At 41.8% G+C, this 21,253-nt stretch overlaps 1 protein-coding gene and 1 long non-coding RNA gene across 10 annotated transcripts in view; one reads left to right on the forward strand and one right to left on the reverse strand.

Annotated features, from left to right (window-relative positions):
* Nucleotides 1-16,026, reverse strand: part of KLHL8 (kelch like family member 8) — a 35,839-nt gene extending 19,813 nt beyond the window's left edge. For 2 of the 8 annotated variants that reach the window (XM_043545108.1, XM_043545105.1), the window contains exons 1-2: nt 15,901-16,026; nt 5,456-5,782 (exon numbers count right to left, since the gene is read on the reverse strand). In XM_043545108.1, the coding sequence (XP_043401043.1) occupies nt 5,456-5,662 (207 nt within the window). In that variant the 5' untranslated portion in view covers nt 5,663-5,782; nt 15,901-16,026. Of the gene's footprint in view, nt 1-5,455; nt 5,783-15,362; nt 15,649-15,900 lie in introns of those variants that run through there. The other 6 variants (XM_043545106.1, XM_027828942.3, XM_027828946.3 and 3 more) reach the window with 6 other exon arrangements.
* LOC119566076 overlaps nt 15,603-21,253 on the forward strand; it is a 48,385-nt gene continuing 42,734 nt past the window's right edge. The window contains exons 1-2 of one of the 2 annotated variants that reach the window (XR_005225069.2): nt 15,603-15,810; nt 16,547-16,614. This is a non-coding gene — a long non-coding RNA (uncharacterized LOC119566076). The remainder of the gene's footprint in view (nt 15,811-16,546; nt 16,615-21,253) is intronic. The other variant, XR_006290301.1, reaches the window with a different exon arrangement.

Consider the following 21,253-nt stretch of genomic DNA (forward strand, 5'->3'; position numbering starts at 1 on the left):
GAGGTGTCATGAGGAAAGTTTTGCCTCAATGTTTGAAAAGGCTTAGCAGATGAATAGAACAGGGATATACAGTAGAACCTCAGAACTATGAACACCAGGGTTAAAAAAGGACCAGTCAACTACACACCTCATTTGGAACCAAAAGTATGTAATTAGGCAGCAGCAGAGACCCCCCCAAAAAAGTAAATACAGTATAGTACTGTGATAAGCGTAAACTACTAAAAAAAGAGAGAAAGCAGCATATTTTTTCTGCATAGTGCTGTTTGAAACCTGTATTAAGTCAATGTTCAGCTGTAAACTTTTGAAAGAACCATAAAGTTTTCTTCAGAGTTATGAACTACATCCATTCCCGAGGTGTTCGTAAGTCTGAGATTCTACTGTCTACTGCTTTATCTTTATCCACTCCATCTTCACTATTTTTTAATAGTACATCCTAAGCACCAGATTTTATAGGAAGGGATAGGAAAAGCCCTCAACTACAGAGTTTTACAGCATTATCAATCTATACAGTCTTAGTGGATATCCTCAACACAGATAAATTTTAAGGGAACTGAGTTTCACTACCAGTTAGTCTGGCTATCTCAGCATTTACACCTGTCTAGTCAGCAAGTACAACCTCTGATGCAGACACAAATACACACATCCAATATGTACTATTTTGATCCTATAACAAGAGCCACTTTAGAAGTAACAAAGCAGTGAATGTACATCTAGAACAATGAAACTTTATGAAGTCTTGCACATCCTATGGTCATCAGAAGGCTCTGGCAAACCATCAAAACCAGCAGTGGACAAATCCCATCAATTAGTTGTTTACAGAAGTTTTTTAGTCCTCTTCCTTCCCTTCCCCAGTACTGATGACATCTACCCCACCATCACAATTCCTACTAAGCTGGGTGAAGAGCAGCTGGCATCCCACGCCTGAAAACAGGTATGAATTCTGGTGTTAGAGGGAAAACAGTGAATGCTTTTTTTCCCTCCAGCTAGTAGGTGGAGTGTTGGGAGAGGGGCTTCAAATTTATCACAGCCAATAACTAGAGGCTGGTATGAAACATGAAGTCTGCAAGCAAGTTCTTTGTACGGCATCCTTACAGAAATTCTCAAATTTTAATTATGTTTTTACTTTTTAGAAAAATCCTATAGAATACAGATTTATATCCATTCCATAAAATTCTATAGGATGGTTCAAAAAGCCTAGAGAAAGAATTCCATTCTCTATGTTTTTAGAGCAATTTCTACAGAAACCTATTACCTTTAGATTTTCAGAACCCTTCTCTTAACCCTGCTGCCCCCAAGCTCCTGAGTGTTTCTCTCTTTCTTTCTCCCCACTTTTTCTTAGCAGCTTTTGGCTCGTAGGTTTAGTCCTCTATTAGGTGTTCAGTAAGTTTCCAAGCTCTACGTGTGCATGGATGTGCAAGTGTGTGAAGGTGTGAGGATGGTCAGGAGAGAATGAAGTGTTGTTAGAAATGATATTAGAGAGATTTTGGTTAGAGAAGAAAAGACAGCATTTGAGGGGAAGGAAAGAGGAAATCTATTATACAAAAAAAAAGGCAAAAAAAAAAAAAAAAAAAAAAAGCAGAGTTAAGCCAGAAGTGAACATACGGATGGCCATACTGGGTCAGATCAATGGTCCATCTAACCCAGTATCCTGTCTTCTGACATTGACTAGTGCCAGATGCTTCAGAGGTAATGAACAGATCAGGGCAATCTACTTAGTGACCCTGACATGCAGTCTCAGCTTCTGGCAGCTGGAAGTTTAGGGACACCTGGAACTATCTGTTGCTTCTCTGACCATCTTGGCTAATAGCCACTGATGGACCTAACCTCCATGAATTTATTTAATTCTTTTTTTAACCCAGTTATACTTTTGGCCTTCACAATATCCCCTGGCAAAAAGTTCAACAGGTAGACTGTACGTTGTGTGAAGCAGTCCTTCCTTATGTTTATTTTAAACTTGCTGCTTATTAATTTCATCAAGTAATCTCTAGTTTTGCATTATTTGAAGGGGCAAATAATATTTCCCTATTTACTTTCTCCATACCATTCATGGTTTTATAGACGTCTATTATATCCTCCCTTAGTCATATCTCTTCTAAACTGAACAACTGCAGTCTTTTTAATCTCTCCTCATGTGGAAGTTGTTCCATATCCGTATCATTTTTGTGACCTTCTCTGAAAAATCCTTGACAAGTGATTAAAAAAATCCTCTAACGGTAAGTACATATAACGAAGACAGACAGTGAGTTACATTTTTTTAAACATATTAAATAGAAAGTTGATTGACACAATGTTAAATAAATGCAGTAAACACAGCATCCAACTGTTTTACTCTTTTAGACAACAGAGGAGTGACAGCATAGGTATTTTTTACCCTGGACAGTTGGGCTACTTGGTGCTGAACTGATTTCAAACCATGGATAAGGATACCTTCTGGGATTTTGTATTAGGGCTGGTCTACATCAGGAACTTACATCGGCATAGCTATGTCTTCAGGGGTGTGAAAAATCAACCCCTTAAGAGTATGTCTCCACTGCAATTAGACACTCATGGCTGGCCAGTGCCCACAGGGCTGTTTAATTGCGGTGTAGACGTTCTAGCTCCAGCTGCAGCCTAAACTCTGGGATCCTCCCACTTCGCAGGGTCCTAGAGCCTGGACATCTACACTGCACTTAAACAGCCCCACACCCTGAGCCCTGGGAACGCAAGTCAGCTAGCACAGGCCAGCCACGGGTGTCTAACTACAGTGTAGACATACCCGGAGCTCCACAGCTATGTCAAACTAACCCCCACTTTAGACAGTGCTAAGTCAATGGTGCTAAGTCCATCAACCTAGCTATTACCTACTGGGGTGATGGATTAACTACAACAATGGGGGAATCCCTCCCATCGCTATAATGAGTGTCTAGCTATTTCCAGAAGTGACCATTTATGATGTCAAGAAATTGCTCCTCTGAACTATGGCCTAGTGTGATATTTGATCAGCTGGTATAGTATTTCATTAGTTGAAATAACGCATTGTTACTGTTTTAGCAGATTTGACATTTGATTTCTCTCAGTACTATGCACTGACTTGAACAGAGGTCAGTTATATAATCTTATGATTCAGGATTTACATATTTACAGATTCTACTGAATGGCCACATCAATTGAAATTGTTTATTTTGTTAGAATCTATAGTACTAAACATAAAAGCCTCTATTCCCTTATTTCTTTGACTTAGTCTGTCACTCCTGGGTTATACATTTATGATCAGTGCAAGAACCATGCACCAGTGAGTCACAGCACAACACAAACTTCAAAAACATCATAAGTGGTCCTATGCCCAATGTCGTCCCAGGCCTTCTGCTAAAGAGAAATCGAAGGACATTTTCCTTAAAGGAAAAAGTCTACCTATGTTCTTGAAATATCTCATTATGGAAGAAACATATGTGGAACTGTAAGATTAAAGTGAGAATTCTCTCAGACTATATGTCATTAAAGGGCCATTGGCAACTTAAATTTGGAGGAAAAAAGGCTTTTTTCTTCCCTCCAGCTCGTCTTTTGGGCAGGCCTGAAAACAACATTAAATATAATGGCCCAGCCTTTCTTTCCCCTCCATCTCTGAGCACACATCTGCCTAGTGGTGGGTAACTGCAGCTGTAGGTCTTAATTATAACACCGTCTTACAGAGCCTGAAAAAGCCAGGCCCCTTCACCATTCAGAGGGAAACAGATTATACAGGAAGTGCTACCAAATGCATAAAATAAACAAATTTAAGAGTTTTTTCTTTAATCCTTGGTCAGTTAGTGACCTTAATAGATACAAAATTGCAACCTTAATAGCTACAAAATTTTCTGACAGAAATGATATTTTTAAGGAGTTTATCTTGGGGCAAAAAAAGCTTCCAAATTCAGTATTTCAGACTTCAATTACTTGTAGTATGATTGTTTTAAATACCTGTTCTAGCAAAGTTGGCTAATTATTTGCATTTCAACAGGACTTCCTCACAGCCTTAGTCCTTCTTGAATCTGCAGTGAAGCTAGATTGCTCAATTTGTGATATCAAAATCATTTTCATAACAGACCGATATTCAACATGATTATGACTTCACTGCAGATCAGTTAAAGTGAGCTAGCTTGTGATAAAAAAGAAACTCCTACTTAAATGATACAGGCTAATTGTTTGGATTTTTTTTAATTGACTCAATCCACTGCAATAAAATATAATTCAAATCACATTTTTGTAGATGTGTAAGCTATCAAAAAAATTGGATAACAAATGTATATTGAGGTAAGCATAAGACATTTAAAATAACATTTACAGTATGCAGATTAAGGGGGGTGGGGAAGAGAGAAAGAGAAAGGGGGAAAGGACGGAGAGACATGAGGATGGGTAACTGGAAATGAACAATGAGATTATTCCAGAAGGAGCTGTTCAGATAGCAGAATAAAAAATGGGGAGAGAGTTAGGGTTGGTATGTATCTGCCAATATCCTGCCTTCCAACAATGACTTGTTCATATGGCAGCATCCTCAGGATAGGAGAATGTCTTAGACTGTAAACTCTTTGGAGAGCTCAACACAAGTACCGTCAAGAATTGTGTCTCTTTGTTCTGCTGCTGTGCTTAGCTTTTCTACCAGTAGTGGCAATAGACAATGAATATATTAATTAAGAAGAGGACTGCCTCAGATCCCTTTTTCCCCCCAAAATGGAGTGTGGGAGTAGAACAGAGTAGCAGAAATGTCTTTCCTCTGCACCTCTTCATAGTAGGCTCTGGATGGGGATGAATTATACCTTCTCTCTTCCATCAGTTAAGTGGATAGGAGGAGAGAGTTTCAAAATCTATCAGATATCCATTAGGCAGAGGCTTATGGAAAATGTGGAGTCCCCAAATAGGATCCAGGAACACCATTCTGATAGAAAACTGAGCACCTGAGGGTGGCATAGGGGATGAGCTTCTCACTAGGGCATTGCCTCTTATCTGGGGAGTGAAACTACCCCACCATCTCTTTTAATCTTCCATGCTTAATATTTATCTAAAGTACTTAATGCTGTTTTGGTGCTATATAAAAAGGGGTCCTAATCACAAAACTTACACTATAGATAATGTATAGATGAAGAATAAGGGATGCAATGCAACAAAAGCTAGTGAATAAATAATGTTGCTTAACACCCGCATAGTAAATTCCCACTTCTCCCCCCAGTCACTTGTTTTGTTCTTTAGGAGAGAATTAGGAATATTAGGATTCTTGGAAAAAGATTTTTTTTAATTTTCAGCACCACAGCCTGAACTTCCTGAGCTGCCAGTAGTGTTCACAGAATCACAAGCAGCCTTTAACAATACCCCAAAATCAGGGGATTGTAATAATTTGCAAGAGATGATTAAAACTGCAGCACATTTTAGAGAGTGCTTCACAAACTATTAACATAACAGATGTGGGTAATGGGAAAAGAGAGCGAATCGTTTTATCTGTCACCTTCAATGTAACATCACAGAGTTCCCCAGCTTCATAGAAGTGAAGAAGAGAGCTATGAAAATCCTTCCAAGCTTCATTTGCTTCAAATACGAAGACTTCTTCGCCATCACTGTTCAGAGATCTATCCTGCTGCTGCTGTTGCTGCTGCCTTTTCCCTTTTATCTGATAGTGTTTTGCTGATTCTGGGGTCATAGATTCTGAAGCCATTGGATGTTTTCTTCTTTCACACCATGAATATTCAAACGCTTCCCATAAAAAAAACAAGAAAAATCCAGCTCCATCAGAACTCAGGCCAAACGTCCAAAGTCAAGTAGAATCGCCATCTTCCTATTTGCAATGATAAAACAAAAACAGATTAGACATTTTCTTCTGATAGTCTTCTCCAAACGTACATCATGTCTAATATCCAATGTGCACTTTCAGAGTTCTTACCCGTAGTTCTGTTCCTTTCAAGATACCATCACACAGGAAGCACCAGACCCACAAGTCAGAATCCTGTGCAGATAGTATCTTTAAAAAATGTAGGATTTCTTCTCTAGGGAAAATTGATTTGACTTTATTTAAACCTAGTAAGATATTTCAATCTGAAAATGTGTTTTGTATGTTTAGTCAAAATTAAGTGTAATGAAAATATCAAAGACATTCTGTATTTAACAATTTTTCATAAATAAAAAGAATTGTAATTTGAAAGTATTTTAGAAATTTGTTTGTACCTAGAAGCTGTGAAGTGGAAAATAAAAGGAAAGAAGCAATTTTTAATGCTCTTATCTAGCAACCTCAGCATACCAAATTATTTTTCTTGATCTTTGAGGCATTAAAATGAAAATGCTGTACAAAACTTTGTTCCTGCTTCATCAAGAATGACTGCCTTTTCATTCAGACCTACACTGAAACCTTCTAAGGAGAGAGGGTGTCCAATATTGTTTATGTAGTTCTCTACAACTAAAGAAATTTTAGATGTGATGTCAATACATCTCATCCAGGATCATGAAAAAATGTTTGTTTAGAGTAGGGGGAAGGACTGTGTTTTGAACTTCTGTGTCATTCTCAAGTATGTACATGAGGATAACAATTGACTTTTTAAAAAAAATATATAACAGCAATATTAGGCGCCAACTTCAATTTGTGAATGAAAACTCAGTTAAGGGAAATGGTGAGGGCTAAAATTTTCGGAAGCGTCTACCTGACTTAGGTTCCTAAGATCCATTTACGGAAGGGACGTGGGGCTGGGCTCCCAAGTCATTTAAATGTTTTGAAAATTCTGTCCAAAAATCAAAGTTCTTGTTATGTCTGCTATGAAACATTAAAACCTGGTCTACACTAGGAAATTAGGTTGGTATAACTACATTGCTCAGAGGCGTGAAAAATCCACAATGTTAAACCGACCTAAACCCCAGTGTAGACTGCACTAGGTTGACAGGAGAATTTTCCCATCAGCCGCCTCTCAGGGAAGTTGATTATCTGTGCCAATGGGAGAACCACTCCCAATGGGGTAGCGTCTTCACTGAAGCCCTACAGCGGCACTGCTGCAGCACCTGTGTGTAAATAAGCCCCTTAAGATTTTAGCTCAAGTTAATATACCTTTTCCCCCCACAGGCTTACAGGGCTGCAGAGAAAGGGGAGAAGAAAGGTATCTGTCACAACTTTGTTTAAAAAAAGGAGAAGGGATATTATTGTTGGAGTGAAGTCCCTCATTAGCAGCTGCCACTGTACCTCAGAGCTAACTTAGAAAACACATTAATAAGCTCTAGCAAGATGATCCAGGTTTATACATAAATGCTGTTCCCTTTGAAGTTGGGGCTTGTCTGGGCTTGCGGGGAGGTGGAGGGGGGTGGAATTTAATCCAGTTTTTTGCTGCATGTCAGGTAATGCACAGTATGCAGCACAGTAACAACATGCACAGGATATTTAGGATATTAGTAATTTTTCTCTTCTACTTACAGCATTCTGAAAGATCAAGAATTTAGATGTACAGAGTGTAATATTTGTGAAGAAATGACTTAATGGAATGGAAACTTCCTTAGAGCATTTTGCAGTGGTTTGCCCTTTTTTACTGCAGAGTTGCTTAAACATCCAAATATTGTATAGGAACTGCATGCTCCTGTGTATAACAGTATTGATGCCTTCCTTTGATTTTTCTTTTTATATGTTGTAGGAGTACACAGAATTCATCAAACAATGTGACAGTTGAATTGTTAAGGTTAGGCTACTACTGTCTACAATCACTGGGAATCAAAGATCCTCAAAATTAAGAGAAATAAGGTAGTAGTATTTTTAAGTAACAGTTAAAAAGGGAGTAACCATACAGGAAGACAAATATAAAATTGTTTCTGTAGCCATCAGTCATAAGGCTATCCAGTGTGTATTTCAGTGGTACTGAAAGCAATTTTCACTTCTATGCTGAATCTTGCTATTACAATGCACCTCTCTGATAGCTACGTTTACTCTCTTAATTCTTGGAGCAATTTAAAACTTGATGGAATACGGAAACAAGTTGGCAAACATCCCTAATTTCTAGTGTATACAGTACAAATATCCAACAAATAGGAAAGGGCACAACATGCTTTATACCAGGAATAGCAAGAAAACTTTCAATATGTTAATATCTTAATTTCTAAATATGAGGACAAAATAGCTGGAACATGGAATCATAATCTTGCCACTAGTGGAAGCAATCTGAGCCACAGATCTATAGAGACAGAAAAATTAATAGGACAGTAAACTTGTCAATCTGACTGAAATTTTTACCTACTTTTTTCCCCCCCAATTACAGTAATTTGAAATATATACCAGTAACTAAAATATTCTACTTTGTGCATTTGAAACAATTGTGTCTAGTCAGTTTAAAAAAACTAAATAAATCAGAATAAAATAAATTACACCTATAGGTACCCACCCAGTGCTCTAGGCACCTTCCCAATTTCCACTGCATAGGTAGTTTCCCATGTTTGTGTGGGTCTCGCACAGCAACAGGGAAGCTATGAGAGGGATAAATCTGTAAAGCCATATATGGCAGGGCAACTTGGGTATCTAAAATAACTGAAGCTTTTTAAAAATTGACTAGATTTAATCTAGCTGGTATTCTTTTGAGACAGACAAGAATAAAGGTTGTTTTCAACTGAAATGTGAAAGGAGATTGGCATGAGCTACAGTCTGATATATCCTTATTTAGAACAGAGGAGAAGACTCTTCCACCAACACTGGCAAGACTACAAGTAGGAAGTACTATACTTCCACTAGGTGGAAAATAGATAACGTTCAGGAGGTCAGCTGGCGTCAGCCAATGGAACAACATGAAAGCATTAAAAAAGTGTAGAATGAATTTGAAATGGATTGTAAGTTGACTGCTGAGGTAGTAAAGTTGCTTCATGATAGGGCAATACGTGGTTATGTTTTGAACCATGGAAGGCTTCAGGCAGCAGCATTCTACATATGCTGGAATTTTGAGTGTTTGGACTTAGGGAGGTCATTTGAAAGGATACACTGCAATAACCAAAAGGACCAAAACATGGATGAGAATTCATCATAGATTAAACTGAGGCAATAGCATCTAGGCATACATAGACAATATTGCAGAAGTGGTGACAGGTAGATCTGTAGACACAAGTAGTAGGATGAGTGGTCAGGGTTTAAGATGATACCAAGAAGGTTAGAGAGTTGTTATGGGAAACAGTATTTAGTTCACCCAGACATGTATGTCATGTTAGTGTTATTTTGATGTAATACAAATAGATTCTAACAGGATTCTTCTAGCAATACTCAAATTAATTCTACAGCAATAAAGTTTAGATATATTGATAAACTGTGTCTACAAAACACTTTATCTATAAAAATAGATGTACTGTGTTAAATTAAGTCATCTCATTGCTTGAACAAAGTAGGTTTTGGCCCTGCTACTAATGAGAACTGTTTTGGGGAGGAAAACAAAAAAAGTTAAGTCAGTGACCTAGTCAAGTCTTTACTATTGATGCAAATCTGTGATTTACATCTTCTTGTTTTAAATCATTCCACCCTGCCTGAAGCACCATTTATAGCCCTTATTTTATCTAAGCTAGTATTGGTACATACTATTTACATAAACAGCTAGTCTTACAACCTAAGATGACTATTTACAAAACTACCTTCTCACATGTCAGAATGTCTGACTTGCTCTAAGTTAACTGTGACATCACAGATACTATGCGGTTCCCCTATGGTTAACCTAATAGATGGAGAACCAATAAGTAATGTTTGTTAAAATGGTGCAATTTTGCTAAGTTTTTTTTTAATATATTAAATCTTTTGAACAATTAGAGGCAGTTGGCATGGTCAGTTAATGTTCGGAACTACAATGTTCACCAAGCTTCTTTTTGGTATTCCAGCTACATCGTACATGTCAACTTAAACAGAAGTAGCTAAGCCTAAAGAGGGAAGAACTTGGCTAAGTCAGCCTTTTTTGTCATCTGCCTGGCTCCAACTCAAAAATCCAGGCTGGACCCATGCTCCAGGGTTTTCCAAAACCTTTTCAAAAGCTGAAACAAATTTTGTCCATGACAGCCTAAGGGACAACTATCCACCCTACATGCAGCATTATTCCACTAGGAACTTCCTCTCTTTTCAATCTCCATCTGAAACAATAACGTCCATTTTTGGAACTACAAGGATTAGCTCTGTCTTGTCCACAAGCAAGGCTGAAACCCATGCACCAATAAAGCCCACATTACAGCACCGAATTCTGCAGCAAGTAAAATTCTGCAGCTGTTTCAGGTAAACTGAAGTTGAGGTTCTTACGGAAAATGGAAGTTTTTACTGAATTAAATAAGACTGAATAGTATTAAATACATACTGATAGAATTTGCATTAAAAAAAAATCAGCGTTTTATGATACACCCCAAATTATGATTGCCTACATTGCACAGATAGTCTTTATGACGGGGAATATCAGAAACTCTGAGGCCCCCTGCTGGAGGCCTCGTGGCCCTGCCACACAAAAGGGCAGTGAAGAGGGTATTCCAAGCTGCCTAGAGTGGCTGTGTGGGACACAGCCAATCAGGGCCCAGCAGGTCAGTATAAGAAGAGCCGCAGGGTTTAAGTTCTAGTTCCTTGCTAGAGCTGGAGGAGCTTGGACGGTGTGTGGCTGAGGGAACTGCAGGACCTCAGATGAGGTAGTACTGCCAGAAACTGGGGAGAGTGAGGAGCAGCCCTGAGCTGGTTGTGGGGACTCCATCAGGACAAGGCTCTGAGGTAAGTGTGAAGACAGCCCTGGACCATGGGGAAGTAGCCCAGGGAATTAGAGCAGCAGTGCGACTTAGATAAAGGGACACAGCAGAAAGCTATTATCTACAGGATCCCTACATGGAGCCATGAAATTGACAAGAAAACTGCTCACAGCTCCTGCTGTTGCTCTGGGGAGGGTGCAGGGGCTCCAGCTAGAGCCCAGCTGTCACCAGGGCTCCTGGTCCCCAGCTGGGCTGCTGCCTGGGCTTCCAGCTCCCTGCTAAGGCTGCACCAAGGTTCCCTGCCGGGGGGCAGCTGCCTGGGCTCCCAGAGGGGAACTGCGCAGAGCTGAGAGCATGGGCTCTCAACCCTTTATACTGCCCCTCTTAAGTTGGTGGAAGCACTCCTGGTGAGGACATGCACCAATGACAGAAGGAGGGCAGCATGGACAAACTACTGCAGTAATTATTGTGGTGACTCTAAGTCAACATAACACAGGTCGATTTTAGTTTGTACTGTAGATATGCCCTGAGAAAATTAAGGAAGAGGAGGGGAATGCAGCTCTCTAGTCCAGACTGCAACCAAGAAGCAGCCTTGGCATTGGCTGCAGAAGCAGCTGTTCACTATTCATCCTCTGATTACAGCTAGGTCAGGAAGCAAAAAAAGAGGAAGTATACCTTATACAAAAAGAAGTTAATGTAAACCTCAAAACTCTTCTTTACTAAATTAGATTAACAGTTAACCAATTTACACAAGCCCCACGCAAAACTGCTTAGGATTACCATGCTAATTGGGAGTGTGAAGGTGGACAGAACAAGTGACAGTATTTATACGTAAAGAAAACATGAAATGTATATTTTAATAATTATTTTTGCTTGATACTGGGCTTGAAATAAGTGAATTAATCCTGAGAAAAGAAGTGTCATTCTACCAGCCCCAGAAGCATTAGATTTTGTGGCTGGATTTATACAAAGAAACCCATACAGTTAAACAAAAAAATAATTCAGCGTCTCACTGAATTAATCAACTAAATCTTTTAACAATAAATATACAGAAGAGAAGCACTTTACTTTCTTGCACAATACAGATTAAGACTCCTCAACATGAAAACAAGCTAGGATTCAATCAATACAAAGGAAGCTGTGTTTATAACAATTCGTGAAATACTGTTTTGTGCCTTATGGTTAATAAGACAATGTAAAAGAAAAAGGTCTCCATATATTTGCCACAACCCAAGGACATTTAATCTCTTTATACAATGAAACCCAGATGACTGCTGCAGACAAACACCTTCTCTCAGGCCACTGCCCACACAGATATCTTGGTTCTTGGACAACTGCTGGCAGAAAAAGCAAGAACGGAAGAAAGAAAAATTAGACATCTGTGGTGAAAAGCATGATCAGACAGACTCGTTTTTCCACAAGGAATTTTTACAATCCTGTGCCACAACTGTGAAGGCACAAAAAGGAACCTACTTCTTTAGCCTGGCCTAGGAGCTACAAAGACATGCCTGCAAAACTCATTCAGCCATAAAACCTCTTCATAAACACAGACAACTTCCACCCAACCTCAGAATCTTTCTTGCTGTGAGGAATTACTTCTATCCTCTATTTGCTAGGGCTTTGGAGAAGAACTGAGGATATGATTGTGATAGAGTATTTCATTAGCTAACAAGTCGGTAAGAATCCCCAGTGCACCGGTATTCACCTAAGCTTCTGGGTAGCTAATTCTGTTTGGATTTTTATTATACATAATCGGAGCCCCTACAGCTGTGGACATGTCTTTCATACCTGTAGATTGAAATAAATAATGTACTTCAAAGATCACAAATATTGAGGACAGTCTCATGGACAACAGGAAAGTCAAACTGAGCACAGATTCAGAAAATCCCACCTTCCAAAAATTCAAGCCATTCACAAAATAGCAATCCAAGGACAAACAGCAATTGGGGCTGCTGCCAGCATCTGCTTTCCTGTCTGGTAAAGGTTCAGATAATCTAAGGTCCCTACAAAAGGGGGAGGAGAGCTGACAATGCCTTCTTTCAGGGAATCCTGCCTCCCACCCTATAGATAGGGCCCTACCAGATTCACGGTCCATTTTGGTCAATTTCATGGTCATAGGATTTTTAAAATCTTAAATTTCATGATTTCAGCTATTTAAATCTGAAACTTCACAGTGTTGTAATTGCAGGGGTCCTGATCTAATAAGGAGTTTTGGGGGGGGGTGGTTCGTAAGGTTATTGTAGGGGTATTTGGCTAAGCAACAGAGGCAGCCATAAGCTGGGAAGTGAACGGTCACATCCTCACATTCCAAACTAGTCACATTGAAATAAGGTGCTATTGGGCTGTTAGGAATACAATCCTGTCCTGATAGTGCCTGTCACCTCCAGAGAAAGGGAAGTGCCTGGAAAATATAAAAGGAAACTTAGTTTGATAGCATCCTGTCTGGCAAGAACTCACTTACCAATAGCTGGGATGTGAAATCCTCACTTCTGTATTGTTTTGTCATTATATTTCTCACTTTGCTATTGTTTGTCTGTATAATCTCTGTCTGGTTCTGTGATTGTTTCTGTCTGCTATATAATTAATTTTGCTGGGTGTAAACTAATTAAGGTGGTGGGATATAATTGGTTACATAATGTTACAATATGTTAGGATTGCTTAGTTAAATTTCAGGAAAATGATTGGTTAAGGTATAGCTAAGCAGAACTCAAGTTTTACTATATAGTCTGTAGTCAATCAGGAAGTAGGGGGGTGGGGGAAAATGGGAACAGGGAATGGGGGTAATGAAATTGGAATCATGTTTGGCTAAGGGCAGGAATGGGAACAGGGACACAGGTGTAAGGCTCTGTGGTGTCAGAGCTGGGAAGGAGGATACTAAGGAAGGAAACTGGAATCATGCTTGCTGGAAGTTCACCCCAATAAACACTGAATTGTTTGCACCTTTGGACTTCGGGTATTGTTGCTCTCTGTTCATGTGAGAAGGACCAGGGAAGTGAGTGGGTGAAGGAATAAGCCCCCTAAGAGGAGGCGGCGGGGGGGGGGGGGAGTTCGTAAGGTTATTGTAGGGGGGCTTGTGGTATTGCCACCCTTACTTCTGCAGTGCCTTCAGAGCTGGGTGGCTGGAGAGTGGAGCCTGTTGCCAGCCACCCTTACTTCTGCACTGCTGCTGGCAGGGTGCTGTCTTCAGAGTAGTGAGATAACATAGGATGAAGTGTTCCATTCAACTCCAGACCTATTTCTTGCTGTGAAGAATTATCATTACAAATAACCATCTAATTAGTTGGGCTTTTGGGGGGAGCTGAGATTTTTGATGTGATGGGGTATTTTGTAGTGATTTGAATGACTGGCTGGATACATTAGTTTTGGAATGTAGGGATTCTGTTATGCTTCTGAGTGATTAGACCTGTTCTAAATCTTCAGTGAGCTAGAAAACTGCACACCATCCTGTTAGATTTAGACATGATGATCCATGCAATCATGACTAACGCTCAGTTACTACAATTCAGATCTAAGAATGCAACATACCTCCAAGAAAGCTTTTGCCAATACAGAATGCTGACTAATACAGATCACTATAGGTACGTCACCTCTGTGCTGCATGCTCTGCACTGTCTCCACGTTAAATCCAGAATCCAATTAGAACTTTGTCTTCATATTCCAAGACCATCATGCAATTGGCCCTAGCTACATGAGACTGTCTCTCTTCATAACCATGACCTGTCACAACTGCTATACTGTATTAAAAACTGTTGACCAGGACAGCAGTAGACAGTGTTCACAGGAAGCAGACCGGGACTGTGAAATTCAATACTCAAACATATAAAAATGACTACTAACTTCAGCATGTAGAAAGAAAAGTTTGTATTATTTCTGATTTAGCTTTTCCTCGCTAAATTACACACATACTCACCCCCATATATACCATATACCCCCCACACCCACCAAGTAAAATGCTTCTACAACTTATTGTTTATTCCCACAAGTGAGAGAGGAAAGGAGAGTATTTTTTGTTTAATACTTGAGACCCTAATTGGATTGTAAACTCTCCAAGGCAGACTGTGCGTGCCTTTACCATACTTAGAAAAATTGTGCCCTGGATCTTGGTTGGGTGCTAGCAGGGGTAATACTGTATTTAGCCCTGTAACCAAGAGGCAGCAGCAATTTGAGGCCAGCAGTACAGCTCTAATTAGAGCATTCATAACATGTTACATTACTGGAGTATTTGCATTATCGCAGTATTTGCATTATCGCTAGATGCTTTCGAGGAAGAGGAAGTTTCATGTTTATGAAAAATGAGCTGACTAGTTAAATACTTTGCACATTCAAATTGAGTGATAAGTGAAAAATGTGACGTCTTGTAAAGTGCCCAATGTTGTTATGCATGAAAATAACGTGTGTACCCCCTTGCTGCCAAAATGTGGGGGTCTGCCATGTCACAAAGGTGCTAGGTCACAGTACGCAAATGCATAACCTGCAGCCGCATAAGGAAATAATAATTTTACAAAGACGCATCACCCCAGCCACCCATCTCCTGCCCTCCGCCTCGCTCCCCAGCCACCCGCCTCTCCCAGCCGGCCTCCCAGCCCCCCGGAGCTCTCCACAGGTTCCTCCCTAACCTCCCACGCCCCCCTTGTCCCTTCGGAAGACGACCCCCCCCCCAAAAAAAATCCCGCCCCCGCATCCCGCCGCTCGCGAGCCCAGGGGCGCACCTACACGGGGCCTTTGCGCCCGGCCGTTTCCTCTCGCGCGCTGCGCTACCCGCCGCCGCCGCCGCCGCTCTCTCAGCGCCGATACAGCTGCACGAGGCAGCAAAGCCCAGAGCCGGCAGCCACGGACTCACGCGCCCCACCACCCTAGGAGGAGGGGCGGGGAAGGGCAAGATTGTGCGCGCGCATCCCAGCTCCGGGACGTGCGGAGGGGTGCGGGAAGCTCTCTGGCGCGTACCGGACTGTGAGCGGGGTGGCCGCTACGCATGTGCAATTCCTCCCAGGCGCCAGGATGGTTGGGGGGGCCGCAAAACGCAAGCGGCACGGACTCCTGCACATGCGCCAACCCGCCGTCATGGCGGGGGCGGGGGAAAATTTCTTTTTGCGGGGCCCCTGGGAAACGTCGGGGTAGGGCTCCTGCTGACCGCTGACGGGGGCCCGGCGAGGAAGTGTACGTGGCCTCCGTGCCAGGGGTTTTCCATCTCTCCAAAGGTCCTCACGGGCCAGCTCTGCGAAGCCCTGTTCTTCTGCATGCCCTCACCTGCACAGCCTTTCCCCCTTGGCGTCAGCGGGCCGCAGGGCTCTCCCGGGAGCAGGATAAAAGCTGTTTCCTTCCTTGGCTCAGGAATTCACAGCACTCCTCCTACAGGCAGACTAGAAGACAAACAGCCTCTCTCCCTCTCCCGGGAGTTCGTAGCCTTTCTCCTGGGTCTGGGTTGCCATTCCGACCAGCGACAGGCCTCCACCAGTTTCTTTCCTGCTGGTCCCTATTTCACACTCAGCCCCTTTCCCTTGGAGAGGTCAGCACAAAAATAGATTTCCTCCTTCTCCTCCTCCTCCTAGCATCTCCCCGTCCTGAAGGAGAAGGAAGGGGCAGCGTGTATGTTGCCCTCCTTCTGAGGGCTTGTTCTGGTTGATTGAGAAAGAGGGAAGCCTTGCCCTATCCTACACCACAGGGTTCCTGGTCCTGAACCCTTAAAAAGACAGTGGGCTGAGTTTTACCCACCAACCACTAATTCCCTGGGGCTACTTCCTCTCTTCTTGCTCTGGCTTTGGCCATGTCCTCGGCTTTCATTTGTGCCTGTATTTCTGGCACAGGGTCACCTCGCCCCTTCTGGGCTTAAAGGGGCAGTATACCCCGCTACAGGGTTACTGATTCCTGTGTTTATTTCTCTCTTTCTCTCTAGACATTTCCACCTTTCTCATCACTCAGGTATCTGAACACCTACTGGAACTGCAGTAGGAACCAACAAAGGTCAGTGGCAATCATAAAGACCAGATGAAGACTGTAATGTATTCTACTGAATTTCTGTTATGGCTATTTAGTTTAAGCCTCTGAAACAACAATGCTTTCGAAGAAAACTTTGTGATGTCTTTCCAGGGTGCATGTGACAACTTCCTCCTGGATGTTCTTTAGTCTTTATGATGTCTGGTGATGGACTTCTCAGATTTCCTATTATGATATTGTAGTAGGATGGTAGATGTTTAGGACCCACTATGGCAGAGGTGGGCAAACTATGGCCCAAGGGCCATATCCGGCCCGGGGGACCGTCCTGCCCGGCCTCTGAGCTCCTGGCCAGGGAGGCTAGCCCCTGGCCCCTCCCCCGCTGTTCCACTTCCCCCACAGCGATGCCGCCACGCGGGCCGCACTCTGGGTGGCGGGGCTGCGCGCTCACGCAGGGCAGCATGTCTGGCTCTGAGCGGCATGGTAAGGGGGCCTGGGCCAGGGGGTTGGATATGGGGCAGGGGGTAGTCAGGAGACAAGGAGCAGGGGGCGGTTGGATAGGGCAGAGGTTTGGGGGGGGGCAGGGGATGGGGAACAGGGGGAATTGGATGGGGGTGGGGTCCCGGGGGGCCTGTCAGGGGGCGGGGGTGTGGATAGGGGTCGGGGCAGTCAGGGGACAGGGAGCAGGGGGGGTTGGATGGGGGTGCGGTCCCAGGGGGTGGTTAGGGGCGGGGGTCCCGGGAGGGGGTGGTCAGGAGACAAGGAGCAGGGGGGGTTGGATGGGTGGGAGGTTTTGAGGGGGGCGGGAAGTGGGAGGGGGTGGATAGGGGGCAGGGGCCAGGCTGTTTGGGGGGGCACAGCCTTCCCTACCTGGCCCTCCATACAGTTTTGCACCCTGATGTGGCCCTGGAGCCAAAATGTTTGCCCACCCCTGCACTATGGGGACTGTGAACTCTTCTGTGGGGCCATTCTAATAGTTTTGATGGGTTACTATGAAGTTGGATCAGGCATGTTCAAATAGTTCCACTTTAGGAGTACAATAGGGGTTTGAGTTTTTGTCTTTGGTGCAGAGGGAATTAGAGGATGGGACAGAAGCAGCCCTGCAGGGAGAAACCTTAGGGACAGCTAATATGGGGATGAAAGCTGAAGCTGATATGTTTGATTGTTGGATAAGTTAACAATAAAGGCAATGTGAACTATGCAATGTGCAAAGTGTGATTGAAACACCTCTTTCTTATAGGTGTAGTTGATAATTAGATATTCATTTGATGCTATCATCCACATTGCAAACCTCATTATTAACATTGTTAAAATTATTTCATAATGCATGTAATGTTAATAATCCAGCCGTGGGGTACTTAAGAAACTGCCTCTCCTTCTTTGTCCCTCACGGCAGTTGTGAATGGCTGTTCTGTCCTTGCTCTGGGAACAAAGTTGGGGATGGGAATAGGGTATTATTCATTGCTCCAAGATGTCTGTGTCTGGAACAATCTGTCGAAAGTCTGTTCACCTGCCTCCTTTTTTAGCCATCATCAAGGAATCTAGATCGATGAATCCCAGAAAAACTTGAGAAAATATGACTCTAAATTAAAAATAAAATGTGTGACAAAATATTATGCTTTGCCATCAAGGCAGCTTTACAACTGCAGCCACATGCAGTGCAAAATATTTTCATGTGAAAGGGATGAAGGAGGGTATACATTTTGGCTTCATTGCGGCTAAGGCCTGATTCAACTTCCATTAAAGTCCACAGGAATCTTTCCTACTGTTGTTGTTTTATTTATATTTATGTAAATTGTACATATATGTAAGTCATGTCTTCTGTCAAAAAACAGAAGACATGGTCTCTCCCCAAAACAGCTTATAACTGTCATAGACAAAATAGACATAGGACAACAGATCAGATGCAGGTATGAATGGAATCATTGCTGGTGAGGCCAGTACAAGAAGAATTGAGGGAAGAAATGGATTTTAAAACAGGATTCGAAGAAGGAAAAAGAAAGTGCTTGCTGGACAAGAAACAAATGGGGCAGCACAAAAAAGGCATGAGGCAAGGAAAGATTTAGGGAACAGTAAGAAAAAAGGATTGACATGAACATAGGGGGTAAGAGAGAGAGGAAAGGAGACTAGAAATGTAGATGGGGCAAAAATTATGTAGGGTCTTAATGGTGAAAACCCCGAGCTCTGATTTTATGTAGGGGGAAAAAACAGGAAGCCAGTTAGAGTCAGAAGGATGATATTACTAAAGCAGAGGAGAGGAAGGCCACGTAAGCAGCCCCAGTACAGGAAATTTGATTTATAGTTCAGTCAAATAACTACATGACATCTCTGTTTGAATACATAATCATTGAAATTAACACAGCTATGATGTGCCTCACGCCAAGTATATGCACACCAGTATATATGAATTCCATACTTCAGTACATCATTCAAAACTTAATGGAAAATAGTATACTGTGCATACCCTAAGTCATACCTGGGTACATTTTTATAGTCCAGGTTTTTAAAACACTCAGCCTGGTTCTTTTGAAACCACATTTCATCATCTACATTAAAGGCACTAATCCTCAATGACGATTATGGCCATGATACATTTAATATCAGATAACCTTCTCAGTCTTCATACTGTATCTAACTATTGCAGGTGAATAGACTTGATTATACAGCAAAAGTCTTTTCCCTCCCTCGTTACTATGATCCTATAAAAATATGGCACCAGGTTTTTGAAAGTTAAATGTAAAAAAAAAAAAATTAGTTTGTAACAAAGCATCAGCCTTACCTTTGGATTTCCTTGCTTTTCTTCATTTAATTCAGACTTTATATTTTATGTTACAGGATAGCACAGTAGAAGGACTGTTCTTGCCTCTTTTTTTCTCTTTTAGAGGTTATTTGGAAATCGTAAAGGACAGAAAATGATCATGCTACTTTATAGCAGTGGTTCTTATTGTGGTCTTGGGGATGGTCCAGATAATAAAACACTTTGAGAACCAAGCAATAGAAGAATGAAATGTCAGGAGGGGAAGTGGTTGCCCCTCAAGTTTTTCCTTGTATGAAATAATCTGCTGAATTAAAAAGTTTGAGAATTTATGCTTTACAGGAAAAGCAGAAATCTGCACTTTACTCTGTTGCCATTAAACAATAGGCAAACAGATTATTTTTGCTCTCCCACTTTTAAGATGACTATACAAAAGCATGTGTGTTGTATGCTGCTGCTGCTGCTGGAAACTGTGGGTTCTCACATAGCATTGCTGACATCAGCTGCTCTGGCTGTAGTTTGCTTTGTCTTGCCAGACAGAGGAGAAAAACAAGAGTTGGTAAGGACTGACAGTTCTACATGAAAGAGACTAATCCTTTACTCCACTTCCAGTTTTTTATCAAGCACCACGTGAGGAAGGTTGTTGTAATTAGTCTATATTAGTTCAAAGATTGTCTTTTCACTAGGAACAGACCAGTCTCCTGATTCTTGTGCAAAAATATTGTTCAATTTCAGTAACTTCATTGGCATGACAGCAGTGTCCAGATATATATGTTAAGTATCTGTGTAAAGGACAATTTCACAGTAGTAATACAGAAGTCCTGGCTTTACTGGCCATTTCTCATAGTGGTAGGCTGGCACATATTGTAGTATGTTTCCTTTCTCCCAAAGTTTTAAAGAGTTTTTTCTTCCTCACTCTAGTTGGAAGCAAAGACAGCCTTGGCAGTTTTGGGTGGGCTTGCAAAATATTTTTTTAGGTCTGTCCTATCCCATCCCAGATGTCACTGACTTCTGTCCACTGTGATCGTACTAGTATTCACAGGTTTGGTTTTAGAATTTTGAAGAGGCTGCTGCTCATAGGTTCCTCCTCCTTCAGGGTTTGTTTGTCTGTCTGGATTTAGAGTCTGTCCAGACCTCTGAGCTGTAGTCAGACTCTATGCATTTGGAGTGGCATGGCAAGGATTTGATAACTCTTGATTCAGACTTGACTTGCAAATCTGAATTGTTAGCTGAGATGGCATGTGGAGGGGAAGGAAGTTACAGACTGGCTCAAACAGAGCAAAAGTTCTCTGACATTTCTAAAGAGAAATCTACTTTGGTAACTACCCTGATACAAGTTCCTGGTTTTGGAATCATAATGATAATTACTTATTGCAAAACAGTAAACAATAATAAAATCCCATATTTACCAACAAGCCAAAAAGCCGTGGCTCAATATTTGTATGTTCTATTCCAGTTACATGCTGCAGACTTAAGACCCAGACTGTTAAGTTTGGTATTCAATAAGTCTTGGAGCTCAGGGGAAGTTCCAGAAAACTGGAAGAAAGCTAATGTTGTGCCAATTTTTAAAAAGGATAAATGGGATAACCTGGGTAATTATAGGCTTGTTAAGCTGACATTGATCCCGTGCAGGTTAATGGAGCAGAACCCCACATGAATCATCATCATTGAATTGCAACAGCTTGGTTCTGTACTAGAGGTTGCAATTAGATGGTGGTGGTTTAATAGATTCCGATTTAAGTACCCTTTCCGCACAATGCCCTAATGAGACGGTGGTTGGTGCCAGCTGCTTGCCCTGTTCTAGAAGGAGCAGGCAGGAAGCAGTTGGCAGTCTATCGTCTCAGATAATAAAGTAATGCCTTTGTGTTCTTAATTCTAGTTATTAGAGCATTGGTAATACTGCATGTTATGTAT

This window comes from Chelonia mydas, chromosome 4, assembly GCF_015237465.2.
Source record: "Chelonia mydas isolate rCheMyd1 chromosome 4, rCheMyd1.pri.v2, whole genome shotgun sequence".
In the NCBI taxonomy this organism is placed as follows: domain Eukaryota; kingdom Metazoa; phylum Chordata; order Testudines; family Cheloniidae; genus Chelonia; species Chelonia mydas.